This window comes from Glandiceps talaboti, chromosome 21 (genome assembly GCF_964340395.1).
Source record: "Glandiceps talaboti chromosome 21, keGlaTala1.1, whole genome shotgun sequence".
In the NCBI taxonomy this organism is placed as follows: domain Eukaryota; kingdom Metazoa; phylum Hemichordata; class Enteropneusta; family Spengelidae; genus Glandiceps; species Glandiceps talaboti.
In genome coordinates, this window is record NC_135569.1 from 7,208,760 (window position 1) to 7,224,984 (window position 16,225).

At 38.1% G+C, this 16,225-nt stretch overlaps 2 protein-coding genes across 2 annotated transcripts; both read right to left on the minus strand.

Moving 5' to 3' along the window:
• Nucleotides 1-1,031: 1,031 nt before the first annotated feature.
• On the minus strand, nucleotides 1,032-8,489 carry LOC144451785 (uncharacterized). The gene is made up of 5 exons (XM_078142689.1): nucleotides 6,761-8,489; nucleotides 5,764-5,974; nucleotides 4,641-4,864; nucleotides 2,457-2,711; nucleotides 1,032-1,470 (listed from the first exon to the last, which is right to left on the minus strand). The coding sequence occupies exons 1-5, from the start codon at nucleotides 8,440-8,442 to the stop codon at nucleotides 1,032-1,034; spliced, it is 2,811 nt and encodes a 936-aa protein (XP_077998815.1). The 5' UTR covers nucleotides 8,443-8,489.
• Nucleotides 8,490-11,219: 2,730 nt separating this feature from the next.
• LOC144451786 (protein mono-ADP-ribosyltransferase PARP12-like) lies at nucleotides 11,220-16,065 on the minus strand. Its single transcript, XM_078142690.1, is given in 5 exon segments — nucleotides 11,220-11,676; nucleotides 12,012-12,259; nucleotides 12,666-12,899; nucleotides 14,174-14,369; nucleotides 14,846-16,065. Coding segments are annotated over 5 exon segments (2,355 nt in total).
• Nucleotides 16,066-16,225: the final 160 nt, after the last annotated feature.

Below are 16,225 nucleotides of genomic sequence, written 5' to 3' on the forward strand. Positions count from 1 at the left end.
GGCTTTCATGTAAAAGAAGACATTTTAGCAACTACTAAGGGGTCCTTGTCACTATGAGTTACTAGACGAGTAGTGACAAAACCCTTAGGTCACGACTGTATTTTCTGACCGAATAAAAGAAAATTATCAGGAAACAATATAATTATACCTCCTCAAGCATAATTTATAAAAAATTTAGAAAAATAATAAAGTTTGGAATATTTTCTTTCATATTTCCAGCACTGCAAAAACAGTGATATAGACATGGTTGTCATGACATAGACTGACCAGAGAATATAATCCATATTTTCTGTTCAAAGACAATAACTTGGGCTTGAGTATGGTATAATGATATTAGTTTATCTTATAACTAGATATGGCAGAGGGAGTTGTGGTTAGTGGCCAAGGATCCAGCTACCTATGTGAATGTTGTGCAAGGCCTGCCAATGAGTTCAACAACTTCTTAATCAATGCAATTCAAGATTTACATTAACAGTGTAATTTCAATCAATCTAATTATTACTCCAAGATAATTAATGATTGAGCCTGTCGGCGAAATTATTCACAAATGTACCACCAGTAATGGGAGATATTTAATAGTTATAGTAACTTGTGCACAATCACAAAAGACTCCCATGATGCCACATGTGAGTGTAGCATTATGGGAGGTATTTGCATGATTGCTGCTGGACATGTGGTGGTCTCTGGAGTCATACTTTCACTATTGAGTGAGTGAAAGTGCGACAGAAAACACCACAAGCATGAGCATTCATGCGCCTTGGGATTCTGTAATTATTACATTACGTTTATGCAAAAATGGTAAATTTCACAAAAAAGTACAAATATGCATTCTTCAAGTGATACTTAACATGTATAATGAAACACACTTATTTGCATACAAGCACTAATTTGCATACAAGCACTAATTTGCATACATATACTAATTTGCATACAACTATGCAATAATTTTTCGGTGTAGCACTGTACATGTACATGTAGTGCACTGAATACCATATATGAGAATGATTGCTTCTCACTGACTGAAACTTTTTTTACATAGCTGACAAATCCCTTTGTCTTATGTATGTAATGATGTACTCAGGATAGGCCTGGTATGTGTCGAACACAACATGGATGGTGGGAGCATTCACGTTGTTGACACACGAATCATAAAGTTTACCTAGGGGGTCTTTAGGATTCTTCGGCGGTGGCCTGACGTAATCAGGTATCCCTTGGGCGTACTCGCCTACGATTACGCGTGCCAGGAACATCTTACGGTAGTACTCTTTTGTATCCGAGTAGCTGTCGGAAAATTTGGCGGTTTTAGCGAAGTAAGAACCTTTACCATATTTAGTTCCAACTCTTGAACCACTCAGACGCCAGTCGAAATTCTGCCGACAAATCACATCTAAATATTCCTCTGGAGTTCCATGGAAGAGATGCTGAACATCAAGAGAATCTGAAGAATTGTGTAGCATGAATGCATATCTCCTGAAAGTACCATTGGAGAGGAACAAGAGATCAACATATTTTGAAAAAAAAAATGGCATCAAATGGAACAAAATATCATGGAAAAAAAACCCAATTAACTGACTGATGGATATATGGATGTAAGCTATTGCAATAGGAAACTTGCAAACCTGCCATGTTGAATGTTGCATCATGGGGAAAGTGATAATAAATACTAATCAAATAGTATTGTAAACAATAATGTTATTGTTACATTGTTTGTAACCACAAATGATCAATTCATAGGCCATTGTGTGAGGTTTACTTTATCAGTAGCTCCACAGCTAATCCCTTAGTCCTTTGCATCTGAGCATGCTCAGTCTGGATTGCAAGTTTCCTATTGGTGGTGCAAGTTGGGGACTATTTTATGCAAAATATTATATACGGATATATATCTACACTTATAGTGCTAAAAGAACTGCACACTGTCCCAGCCCTATAATATTGGAAAAACTTACAACTTTCTCAATTTCCTTGACAGCATAGAACCCTTGCTGCCACAAAGTATACACATTTCTATATCCTTTCTATATCCGATAACCTATAAATCCACAAGATCAATGTATCGCTGAAATCATATGTGATACTAGGTAATGCAAAATCATGAAATGACTCTTCAGAACCCATAATTTATGAAAATGTCTCGATCTCCCTCCCTCAATGATGGCCCCTTTACACTCAATAGGGAACTTGCAATCCAGACTGAGCATGCTCAGATGCAAAGGACTATGGGATTATCTGTGGTTATCATAATACCTAATCTGGAGCTACTGATAAAATTAACCTCGCACAATTGTCAGGGTAACTATGAATTGATTATTTATGGTTACAAACAATGTATCAACATTGTTTACAATGCTAATATTTATTATCACATTTCCTATGATGCAACATTCAATATAGCAGGTTTGCAAGTTCCCTATTGTGCCCCTTTGATTGGAAGATAAACATAAACAGAAAGTACTTACTTAAAGAGAAATCCCCATTGACTACTATTTTGAACTCTCTCAATGGATACAATGAGATCCTCTTTCATAGTTGCCTGGAAACGAGCAGCAACTTCCAAGTATTCAGCATTTGTATCACCAGCTTCACTTAGAGTTACTAGACTATAACCACCTTTATCAGGAGATGATTTATCCCAGTGTTTAGGATTAGCTGTAATGGCTGGGATGGCACTCTTGGCACCACTCTGTTTTGGTTTTTGATTGGCAGTCTTCATCCTAAAGGTGAATTTAGACATAAATGTAATTAAAAACCCTGTGTAAAATGTGAAATGATAGAATCAGTGGTATGTGTATACCACTGGTAAGTATATCAGTGGTATGTGTATACCACTGGTGTGCATACTATATCAATGGTATGTCATAATGTGTATACCACTGGTATGTATATCAGTGGTATGTGTATACCACTGTGGTATGTATACTTTATCAGTGGTATGTGTATACCACTGGTAAGTATATCAGTGGTATGTGTATACCAGTGGTATGTATACTATATCAGTGGTATGTATATACCACTGGTAAGTATATCAGTGGTATGTGTATACCACTGGTGTGTATACGATATCAATGGTATGTCATAATGTGTATACCACTGGTATGTATATCAGTGGTATGTGTATACCACTGTGGTATGTATACTTTATCATTGGTATGTGTATACCACTGGTAAGTATATCAGTGGTATGTGTATACCAGTGGTATGTATACTATATCAGTGGTATGTGTATACCACTGGTATGTATACCAGTGGTGTATGTATACCAGTGGTATGTGTATACCACTGGTAAGTATATCAGTGGTATGTGTAATATTAGATACATATAATATATAAAACTTAGAAGGCATCTTCATTGGTGAGGATGCAATATCATGTATGAAAAAATAATAACAGTATTAATACCATGCACGAGCCATTTAGAACAAAAAATATGGAATATATATTCTGTTTGTTCTACATCACAATGTGTGTCTACGTCACGACAACGTGTGTATATGTCACTGGTTCTGCTGTGTTCCAAATATTAGTCTAAATTTTCCAAATTACCATAATTACTTTCCACAATCTTTCTTTGATATTACTGGCACTGGTATAATTGTGTTATTCTCCGATATTTTTCTTCATTTGACTGGAAAACACTTGTAACATACGGGGTTGTCACCACTCATCTACCAACTCGAAGTGACAAAGACCCCTTAGGTCACTCATATGCGTCCATTTATGAATTTGAATTAATCTAAAATTGAATGTACGGGCCATGGACACGATTAGTTCTGCTGAACTATTTTCATGGTCCCCATTAGATAACACATGTATATTTCCTTTTGTCCAATTTGTTTGAAAGTGTAATGTATTATTTATTTATTTATTTATTGTTTTGTTTTTTGTTATCTGATGAAATAAATTTCAATTCAATTCAATTCAATTCAATTCAAATATTTACCTTGGCTGAACAAAGAAAAATATTGGGGAATAACATCTAAATAAAGCGTACGAGGTAATAACTTTAATATGGAGTCAAAAGTTATCTTCATCCTAACATCATGTTAACAACAGATACTAATGTATGTATGTGTGTGTGTGTGTGTGTGTGTGTGTGTGTGTGTGTGTGTGTGTGTGTATGTATGTATGTACATACGTACACACGTATGTATGCATGCATGCATACATGCATGTGTATGCATGTATGTATATATATATGTATGTACATACATACATACATATGTACATACTTATGCACGTATGTATGTATGTATGTATGTATGTATGTATGTATGTATGTATGTATGTATGTATGTATGTATGTATGTATGTATGCATGTGTGCATGCACATATTTAAGTAAGTACATATGTACCGGTATGTATACCATAATGTATATCAGTGTTGTCCCTAGCATAGAGAAAACATTGCAGTACCACCATGCTTGGAACTCAGCCTGCCATGCTTGAGCTTGCCAACAATGACAGTAAGTGTTATAAACAAGTGAGAGCCTGAATGTTGGAGATATGCAAAGCACATGTAAATCATTATGCTGATATGTAAATTAATATGCAAATCATCTGCCATGATTGGCTTCAATCCTGGGGAGAACACTGGTATACTATGATATAATTTGACAATTCAAAAGTATTGGTTTATACTCACTCTTGTTTGATCACTTCAACATCATTTGCAGAGACATATTTGGGCCGCCTTCGTATATCATGTTTCTTTTGGGTTTCCTTGTTCAATTGGACCATTTGACCAAAATTGATTTCATATTCATTTTCAAGGCCAACTGAGAATTGCATTGTCACTTGACTGGCCTTCTCTGTAAAGATTTCATAACTTCTCTCAATGTCAATACTTCTGACTGTAGCTGATCGAACCTATTTTGCCCTAGGAGCAACAAGACATCACCAACAATCAATATTAAAGAGGCAATATGAATGAGAATTGGGTAATATTTAGAATTTTTAATTTAAAAAACAATTTTACCATGGCTTCCTACTTGAAGAATCAATGTGAAACTATATAGAACAAGTCTGTGTTTGTCACTCAATACATTGCTAAAAGCTAAAAAATGTGTAAAAAGTTTGTCATTGTACGTACAATAACAAACACTTTACGCATTTAGTGAATCTTTTGCAAATTTTAGTTACAATAAAAGGACTTGGTATATGTTATTTCACATTGTTTTTTCAAGTTAAAAAACATAGTAGTTTTATATATTGGCCAGGTCTGGTAAGGGTGTGCAACCAATGCTGCCAACCCCAGATCCCATTTTAGACCCATTTTGACCAAAAAGGCAATACCCCATTTTAGATCATTCAAATTTTTAGATGACCTAATTTTAGACCAAAATACATGATCACTGATATGAAAATGTCAACCACCAAATTAGCTGGGGGAAATTCTGAACTGCTTGAGAATTTCATAAGTGGTTCCACCCAAAGAGCAGCACATATAAGTATACCCAATCAGGACTCGAAATTAACAGTACCCGGTAGTCCCAAGCCCACAGACTACCAATTCTTGTCATGGGGCTACCATAATTTGCAGCTGGTAGCCCACTCACACTACCACTGATTATGTGATGAGGATGGAAGATTTATGGACATGGAAGTATTTTAATAACACGCAATTACATCAAAGGAAATCTGTTTTCAGTTCAGGAATACCAGACTACAGGTCACAATCTTTAGGCTACCAATTTCTGAAATTGGTAGCCCACGAGGACTACCAAAGAAAAAAGTTAATTTCAAGCCCTGCAAATAGGTTGGAGTACCCCCCCCGGTGGTAATCTCACCTGCTCTCCATATCTACACCAATCAGTTTCATTCTTCCAATACCATATCCACTCCACTGCTAATTTATTATTCGTCACTTTAGTGAAGGAGGATGTTGATAATCGACGGATACCAATAACTTTTTTCAGCATCACATTAATGATGACCATCTTGTTGAAATCAACGAGTGACTTTGCCGAACCATCAGGGCTGGAAAGATAATCAGGAACGAAAAAATAGATTGGGAGTCTTTTGTATACCACGATACCCCAGACCGTGCTATCGTATAGGGTAAGAAAACAACAAGGTTCTACAAAACATATTCATAACACTTATTTTACTACATATGTACAAGTGATTACTTGCACCTGTACACAATACATTAAACTAGGTATCAATATTTGGGCAAATTGGAAGGTCACTTTGCCCCATAAACTGATGTCAAACTACTGCATTGTCATTAATATTCATCATGCAAATGAGGGCAAAAGGTTACAACACTGCCCATGAATTAAAAGATGGTTAGGAGAATTTACTTTGTAATCTAGATCCATTTCTTCCCTCCAACCGCCATCAAATTTAATCATCTCTCTATTTTAATGCTATTTGGCAATTTGATCCTAAACACATAGAGGAAGGTCATATATATATATCTGAAATTAGTGTCAAATTTGGCTGCCATTAGCCCAATATTGTATAGGTCATGAAAAAAGTGACGATCACATCATATTTGTACCAGGTTTGGTTGAAATCCACTTATGTATTCATATTTCAGAGACTTGCAGATACACAGGGTACATATGAAGAAAGGGACCATGGACCCAAAGTAGTAACCCACGTTCAAGTTCATGGTGTCAATGTGTGAAGGCATAACAATCAAGGCTAAAATCTTGTGTTTTGCCCATACAGGAGGGGAGGCATTCGGTTCACATATGGTTATTGATATTGATAAAATTAAAAATGACATTAAATTTAAATTTAGAAGCATAATCTCACCTTATCTGACATTTTTCCACACTGGCTTTACAGAATTCCTTCTCTAGTTCACTATTCCATTCATCAGGGAAATCCTGCCAAGTGCCTTGACCATCAGACTTCTGCCACATATATGGCATTTTGCCATGGATGTTTTTACACTTGTCACCAGACTTACATTTCCCTGTGATATATTTTAGACAGATAACTTCTGACTTCTGCTGCAGATTCTCTTCAGATTTAGTTTGACTGACATCTGTTTGAGATGATGAGCGCCTCATTCCTGACCTAGAGGTTGGTGTCTGGGGTCGCATTTTTGGCATAGCACCTGTAGGATGACCTCGACCTTGGTTGCTATTTGGGCATAGATTTTCCGGTGAGTTAGGGAATAATGGTTGGGGGGTCTGTATTTGAGCTTCAAACTGACCAACATGAGGGGCAGGGTTCTGACCACCACCACCACCACCACCACCCCTTCCCCTGCCTCTTCCCCTTCCCCTTCCCCTTCCCCTGCCATGTTGTTGTTTATGTTGTTTATGTTGTTGTTGTTGTTGATTTGGCTGTAACGGATGTTGCTGTTGACACTGCGGCTGTTGTTGTAACTGTTGCTGCATCAGCTGTTGCTGTTGATACTGCAACTGCTGTTGTTGCCTCTGCTGTTGATACTGTGGCTGTTGTTGCATCTGCTGACGTTGGTGTGGTGATGGTGATGGTGGTCGTTGGTGTGGTGATGGGGGTCGTTGCTGCAGTTGTTGTAACTGTTGCTGGTGTTGCATCTGCTGTTGTTGTTGCTGCCGTTGTCGTAACTGTTGCTGTTGTTGAAACTGGCGTTGGTGTTGTTGTTGTTGTTGATTTGGAAGCATCAGAGGGGGTACATCTTGTTGCTGATTATCTGTAGAATTTCCGTCGGCCCCGTCCGCTGAACGCTCATGTTTCTGCTTTTGTCCCGTCACTGACAAACCTCGAATTATATGCAAAATATCACGAGGTGGTTTGGAGAGGTCAATACCGTATTTTCGTAGAATTATTCTAGGCTGAGGATCCAAAACTCTGTGAGAAAATCTGCATTTGTCTCCATATCGACACCTCGAGTTCCCAGTAGCATATGTCTTGCACAGGTGTAAGCCAAAGGTACACTTGTCTCCCCATTTACACCCCTCGGGACTGCTGTATCGAAAACACATCTTGGGTGTATATTCACCTGGGTTACTTATTTTCAGAATCATTTTAACATCATCCTCCTGAAATTTCTCAATGCTGTTTACTCTAAGAACTTCCAAATTGTGAGGGTCGCCGTGAAATCTATGGGACTTGCTGCATGATTTGGTACCTTCTGGTACAGTCGTGTTATCGCTTGCGTAGTTACACACTCCCATCGTGTAATATTTACACATGTGTAATTCTTTACAATCCGGTTTTTCGCAGCCATCCTTGCTAAAGTAGTCGTTACAAAATTTCATTTGACTCTGAAGGCGCAGTATCCAATCTTCACCATCTCTTTCGATTTTGAACAGCTTGGGATGCTGTGAGAAATACACTTCCGGTTTTGAGCCACGAAAATATTTAGCACACTTCTCATCTCCAATAGCATTTACGAGAGTCTCCAGACGAACTTTTCCTTGGTACAAAGTACAAGTTACTCTGACCAATTCTTGCAAAGCCATTTCGTCGTTCTGGCCAGAGCCTGAGCGTCGCCTTGGCATGGGCACAATGAAAATAAGAATCCGTATGGGACAAAAGAATCGATACGTGCAGAGTGGCTGAGCCGCCTATCCTTACTGCTGTAAATTATAGTTTGGCGACAAGCGAGTTCAAGATAAAAATAGTTACGGAGTAGTCAGCGACGGGCGTTAGATATTGAACGCTACAACAACTGCGTTTCAAATAATTCCAATATACCATTGCGCTTTCGTCAGAACCTAAGAAATGTTCAACAAGAGTTGTGTTTCCCAAATAACAAACTACCTACCTCTAGTACTAGGTGCCTGGGGAGTAGTGCAGTGGTTTTATACACGATAGTTAGGCACGATATATTTGCCGAACGTTCGCCCACGTTTTGTATCTTGAACTCACCACAGGTGCTTCGTTTGATCGACACCGGCCTCCATTTGGAATTTTCGTGACGTCATTTCGGGGAAACACAATTCTGAGAAATGAAATGGCGTCATGTTTCGGAGAGAAAAAAATCGGATAATAGAAGATACATCGCCAGAATTTGAAATGAAAGTGACACACGCTTTCGAGTTTAACCGATGTTTGAGTGCAATGATTCAGAAATAAAGTACAAATGTACATATTGAGAAGTTATAGATAACTATCAAAGATTAGTCTACATACGTCCGGGCACAAAAGTAATGTTTTCAAATACAACATCTTTATAGCCGGTAACGACCGCAAGTCAAATATTAAATATCTATCTATCTATCTATCTATCTATCTATCTATCTATCTATCTATCTATCTATCTATCTATCTATCTATCTATCTATCTATCTATCTATCTATCTATCTATCACCTATCTAGGAGATATTTGTCTAGATATATGAGATAGGAGAGAGAGAGAGAGAGCGAGAGAGAGATAGAGAGAGAGAGAGAGAGAGAGAGCAAGAGCGAGAGAGAGAGAGAGAGGGAGAGAGAGAGAGAGAGAGAGAGAGAGAGAGAGAGAGAGAGAGAGAGAGAGAGAGAGAGAGAGAGAGAGAGAGAGAGAGAGATTTTGATGGACATCAAATTGACAGTTTTTGATCATGGTGATCAACGGTCCCTGGGTAAAATGAGTAGCCACAAAAAATCATGTTTACAGCCGTCATTTTGTCTTTGCGGTAGCCCTAAATCGTGTTGTTCTTCCGCCCTTTGCAACCTGTCTACGTCACGAGACTTTATCTGTGACTTAGTCACTACGTACCTTTCGGTCTACTACCAACGTATACTAGCACAGGCCGGTAGGGGAGGAGGGTTGCTCACATAGTAAAAGTTTACATAATTTTTGTTTTGTTATGTTAGATTGTTGTTGTTGTGTTTTGGGAGGGGTAACTTTTCTTGCATATATGGAAAGGTGCCTGTAGTATTCAAGCATACAGACAGACAAAAGCATAACATAACTTCCCTTACAGAAGGTAAAAATGATTCGGAACACAAAGATATAATATATTAGTCTAATAACCAAGACTATGCCCTTGGGAACAGCAATTAGTGGCCTTTTCAAAGATGACAACGGCACAGTACAGTGATAGGTAACAAGGGAATGGTCATCCTAAAATGGAACAGACTTATGACTAGCATCAAATCTTATAGACAGGATCAAAGCACTGGGGCATGCAATATTTCATAGATTGTTGTTTTCCAGGTCTACAGACTAAATATAACAACCTTTTGACTATATATTCCTACCTGTAATATTTCTACGTAGTATAGAAATTGATACATTTGTAGCAGCATGATATTCGTATGAAAGTAATATTTCTACTAGTATAGAGATTGATACATTTGTAGCAGCATGATATTCGTATGATATTTTCTTAAGAAAACGGCAATCTAAGCAATAATATATATCTTCTTTATTACCTACTTATTGAATTTACATTTGTTGACAAAATAAATAATACATTTTTTTAATACGTGCCCCTGTTTATAAAAGTAGTCAGGATAACACAAAGGGTGAAACTGTCCAGTCTTCGAAATGATACTTTTCACCTCACGACTGGACAAGATACTGTGCTTTATTAACAGAATTTGGGCGCAAAAATGCTAGGTTTGTGAGAGCCCGACGAGTTGTACAATTGTGACAAAGGAGCTTCTTTTACGGCTCTGATCTCAGACTTTAAATTTTCTTTGGGTATTAAGGTAAAAAATAACATGTTCTGGATTACGACTCAGAGAACGGGTTGACTAACCGGGACATAGGTACATAAATAATGGAACGAAGTCCATATCATGAATTTCACAAAACGCTTTCTTTTTTTTTAAACTAAGAAGGTTAAATATACATAGCGTTTTGAATAAGTCTTCCAACTTAACATTGCAAACAAATATTTCCCTTGATTCTGCCCGTTAATTGTTAAACTTTCTCCCCATTTTCTTTAACCACGAACATTATTGTAGAAAGACTTAAATTGTTGATTCTGAAATACATAAATTAGCATGTCATAAAACCATCAGACTTATTTACAGCAACGGTAAGACCTGCTCCAAATGGACCTGTAACAGGTCCAAGATGCATCGCGCGTCTCCTGTATTTACAAGTAAATCAATTAACTCAAGTAAATAAGCTTCTATGGGTGGTAGACTGAGTGGTCTCCATTCCTTAAAATCTTTCTCAATTAAATAGTTTTTCCCTTGTTTACTGAAAAAATGTTATTTCAAATGTAAAAAAGGCAAAAGAAAGCAAAAAGTAACCATAACGTGACAGTGCATCAATCAATGCACTGATTACATAGACTATTTTGCAAGATCAGAAAAACTTCTCTGAAGAGAACGAGGCTATTACATAGCTGATAAGTCCGTATGTTTAATGTACGTGATGACATACTCTGGATAGGCATGATAAGAGTCAAACACAACATATACGGTAGGAGCATTCACGTTGTTGACACACAAGTCGTAGAGTTCACCTAGAGGGGCATCTGGATTCTTCGGGGGTGGTCTTACGTAACCAGGCATCCCTTGTGCGTACTCTCCTACGATAACCCGTGCCAGAAACATCTTGCAGTAGTATTCTTTTGAATCCGAGTAGTAGTCTGAAAACGTGGCTTGCTTTGCGAAATAAGACCCTTTACCATATTTTAAACGATCACTCGAACCACAATCACTCGAATCACTCCAACGCCAGTCGAAATTCTCACGACAAATCACGTCTACATATTTCTCTGGCGTTCCATAAAAGAGATGCTGGACATCTACACAATCAGTGGACGACTTCTGTAGCATGTCTGCATATGTTCTGAAATTGGAGTTTCAGAAAAGGAAGTTAAAGACAGTTAGATAGTTTGTTACTTTAAGGGAAAAATTACAAAATTAGTTCAAATTCATCACTTGTGTCCATATTTTCTGTTTGATAAATGTGTAAATAGGAGCCACATGTTCTCCGGATGAAATTGAATGTTTATGCAAATGAGCATTTATTTATTTTAATTTATTCACAAAATAGTTAGCACATTTGCATTTTTACGCAAACCACGTGTATAGAGAATATAGTGGTTAATTTAAGTCTGAAAAGACAAAAAGAGTTTGTTGCCATATTCCTTTAAAAAAAATAGGAGTTATGTTTGAACTTACGTAAAGAGGAATCCCCATAGGCTACTATTTTGAACTCTCTCAATGGATACAATGAGATCCTCTTTCATAGTTGCCTGGAAACGAGCAGCAACTTCCAAGTATTCAGCATTTGTATCACCAGCTTCACTTAGAGTTACTAGACTATAACCACCTTTATCAGGAGATGATTTATCCCAGTGTTTAGGATTAGCTGTAATGGCTGGGATGGCACTCTTGGCACCACTCTGTTTTGGTTTTTGATTGGCTGTCTTCATCCTAAAGGTGAATTTAGACATAATTTAAAATCCTATTTACAGATTGGCCAACTATTCAGCACACGTGACCGTAAGGATACATGCGCCCAATAAAAGGTCATAAGTGCCTGGAAGTTTGTATCGCCCTCTACGTCTTTGTTCAATATATAATAATTCACATCATGGACTCATATGCGCTGCATAGTTGGTCAATCTGTTGTGCAGTCGAATATTTCAATCTTTATTTTGCTTTTGGAACAAAAGTTGAATTAGATACTAGCACTATTACATTACATTTCATTACATTACATTACATTACATTACATTACATTACTAGTATATTATATTACATTATATTACATTACATTACATTACATTACACTACATTACATTACATTACTATGTGTATCGATATCTGTACTTACTCTTGTCTTAAGACGCTGAAGTCATCTGTGGCAACATATCTCGGTCGTCTCCGTATTGCACGTTTCTTGCGGGTTTCCTTGTTCAACTGGACCATTTGACCAAAATTGATTTCATAGTCATCTTCCAAGCCCACTGAGAATTCCATGGAGATTGGGTTTTTCTTTTCCTGAAAGGCTCTGTACTTTTCCTCAATATCGAGGCTCCTTACTGTAGCCGAACCGGTTTTACCCTAAAAATGATTTTTAAGCTTGAAAATAGATCAAACCAAATCTACATATAGTGTATAAATAGAGCAGCACATGTAGATATAAGCATGAGTACATAACGTATTACCAAGTTTCTATATTTTAACTTTAGCAACAATTAAATGAGTCATTCTCAAAAATATTCTAGAATAGAACATGGAACATTGAAACTGCACTAACTGCAACTGGAAATTAACAAAAATGTCTGTTAGATAAAATAAGTTACTCATATAATATCGTACAGTCAGTTGAATATTATATTATTGTTGCATCTGTGGGTGAAGGATTTTTTTGTAGCTATATATATGTGAAATACCATGACAAATCAATCAATCAATCAATCAATCAATCAATCAATCAATCAATCAATCAATCAATCAATCAATCAATCAATCAATCAATCAAATCAATCAATCAATCAATCAATCAATCAATCAATCAATCAATCAATCAATCAATCAATCAATCAATCAATCAATCAATCAATCAAATTAAATTGATATTGGGTCTGCACCCAAAATTCAGCACCCTCAAGGCGACGATGCTTTAAGTATATATGTCATTGTGCCATTTACATATAAGAACGATTACATGTATAATGTCTAATTATAGGTATTTTAACAATTTTCAGTGAATATATTGTGGTTGCCTGATCAACAAATGATACTACATTGCAACAGATAAAAAAATCAAACTTTCACTGTGTTGTCATTACACCACCTGTCCGCTAATCAACAGTCCTTTAATGACTACATCTTTGGTTACTTGATGAAATGTCCCAGTTATAGTTATAGTGCAGGTTTAAAGAGATTAGGAACTCTTCACTTTGCTTCCACGATTGCCTTGCCCGACTGCAGTGTACAGAAGACCAGGTTTGCTATATTTTATTACTTCATTTCAGAGAGGTTGTATGATACAGAATTGGTGAAAATGACTCTTCTGTCCACTAAGCATAAAGAAGTGAAACCCAGATAAAAACCAGCCTCCCCTTTGACACATTACTTAGCCTTGATTTGGCAAACTATAGATGCTGGAGAGAGGTCTATGGGCAAACCATCTAGTCTCGATTACCAAGACTCTTGTCATTATGTACTCTAGCTTATGGCTACCATTGTCCGGCCCAGTCTCTATCTATAGGTGGCGGTAGCCACAATCAAGAGCCCCAAATGACCTGAGTTTGGGCATACACCCTCTGTACAAGGTCTATGGTATGGGTACCCGAGACTAGCAAACCATCCACACTGACAATGTTTCTCACCTGTTCTCCATATTTACTCCAGCTATTTTCGCTATCACTTTCCCAATACCATATCCACTCTGTTGCTAGCTTGTTGCCAACCACTTCTGCAGAGGAAGATGTTGTAAGACGACGGATATCAACGACTTTTTTCTTCCCCGTGTCAATAACAATCATCTTCTTGAAATCCACAAGAGACATGGATGCATCGTCAAAACTGAAAAAATATATTAGGTTACTTGAAGGCTTTGTAGAGGAAGCATGAGAAATATAAATATAAGTAAATAAGGCATTTGTTTTAAAACAACAAAACAAACAAACAAACAAACAAACAAACAAACAAACAAAACAGATAGAGGTCAAAATGATATCAAACTTAATACGTTAATTCTACGGGAAAATTAAATATCAAACAGTGTTGATTTCTTTGAAAATTTAACAGTCATCGTTACCCCCAAATTTCTGTTACTATGTCAAACTAATCAGAGTCAAGCTATCATATGGCAACGTAAAGAGATTTTGAGATCTTTTGACACCGAACGAGGCACATATATATATTGCCCATTTTACAATGCAAACTGGAAGTGGAGAATTTTAATAGCACCCTCTAGTGTCGAATTCTGGTGTCAATTGTACAACGGACAAGTCGACCCTTTTAGGCTAAGATGACATTTGTAAATGTTCAAGTCTTACCTTATCTGACATTTTTCAACACTGGCGTTGCAGAATTCCTTCTCCAGTACAATATTCCACTCTTCGGGGAAATCCTGCCAAGTGTCTTCACCGACAGCTTCAGACTTCTGCCACATATATGGTATTTCGATGTGAATATCCCTGCAATTGTCATCAGAGTTACATCTCCAACTCAGATATTTCAGACAGATGACGTCAGAATTTTGCTGCTGTGTTTCGTCGATTGATGTCAATGGAGACGAGGCAAGGTTTGGTTGAGAGATCGAATGTTTCATTTCTGGCTTTGAGTTCGATGTCTGGGGGACACTATCCTTTTTGATAGCAGCTGGAGGTCGATTTTGACTACTTTCTTGGAATTGACAAGTACTTGTACTTCGATTTTCCTGTGCGTCGTTAGAGAATGTTGGTCGGGGATTTATCACAGGGTTTGGTGCTGGAGCCCGATTCACCGGCATTGGTACATAAATAATCTTTGTCTCTTTCCTAACTACATGTATGTGCTTTTGTGGAGCATGCGCACAGTGAGCGTCACCTCCCCTTCCCCTGCTACTGCTCTGCCCTCTTCCATGATTTTGACCATGTTGGGGCGCAGGATGCGGATGGCTCCCCCTTCCACTAGCACTACCACCTCGTTGTACTCTGCCACGATTCTGGTTTTGTTGTGGAGTGGACTTTGGGGGCGTTCCCCGTCCGCGACTACTTCCCAGTCCTCTGCCACGATTTTGACTATGTTGTTGGGGGCCTGGCTGAGAATGGCCACCCTTACCACTCTGTCCTCTGCCTTGACCTTGTTGTGGAACAGACTGGGGACGACCTCCGCTTCCCCCACTACTTCCTCTGCCTTGATTTTGGCCTTGCTGTGATGCAGGCCTAGCGCTACCCCCACTACTTCCTCTGCCACGATTTTGGCCTTGTTGTGATGCAGGACGAACGCTACCCTCACTACTTCCTCTGCCACGATTTTGGCCTTGTTGTGATGCAGGCCGAGCGCTACCCCCAATACTTCCTCTGCCACGATTTTGGCCTTGCTGTGATGCAGGCCTAGCGCTACCCCCACTACTTCCTCTGTCACGATTTTGGCCTTGCTGTGATGCAGGCCTAGCGCTACCTCCTCTTCCCCCACCCCTTCCATGTCCCCTACCACGACTTTGTTGTTGGGCTGACTGTGGGCTCCCTCCTCTTCCTCTGCTTTGACCTCCTCCACTCTTGCCTTTGTTCATTCTATAAATAAATCCGATATACTAGTATTAGGTAGTTCTGGTCTAAACACGACTTCGAGCGTCACCGGGTCACGTCTCCCATCAAATGTCATGTAGTCAGCGTGACGTACGTACAGACTAACCGACAGTAAGTAAATATTGATAATTATTTTGAACAGCT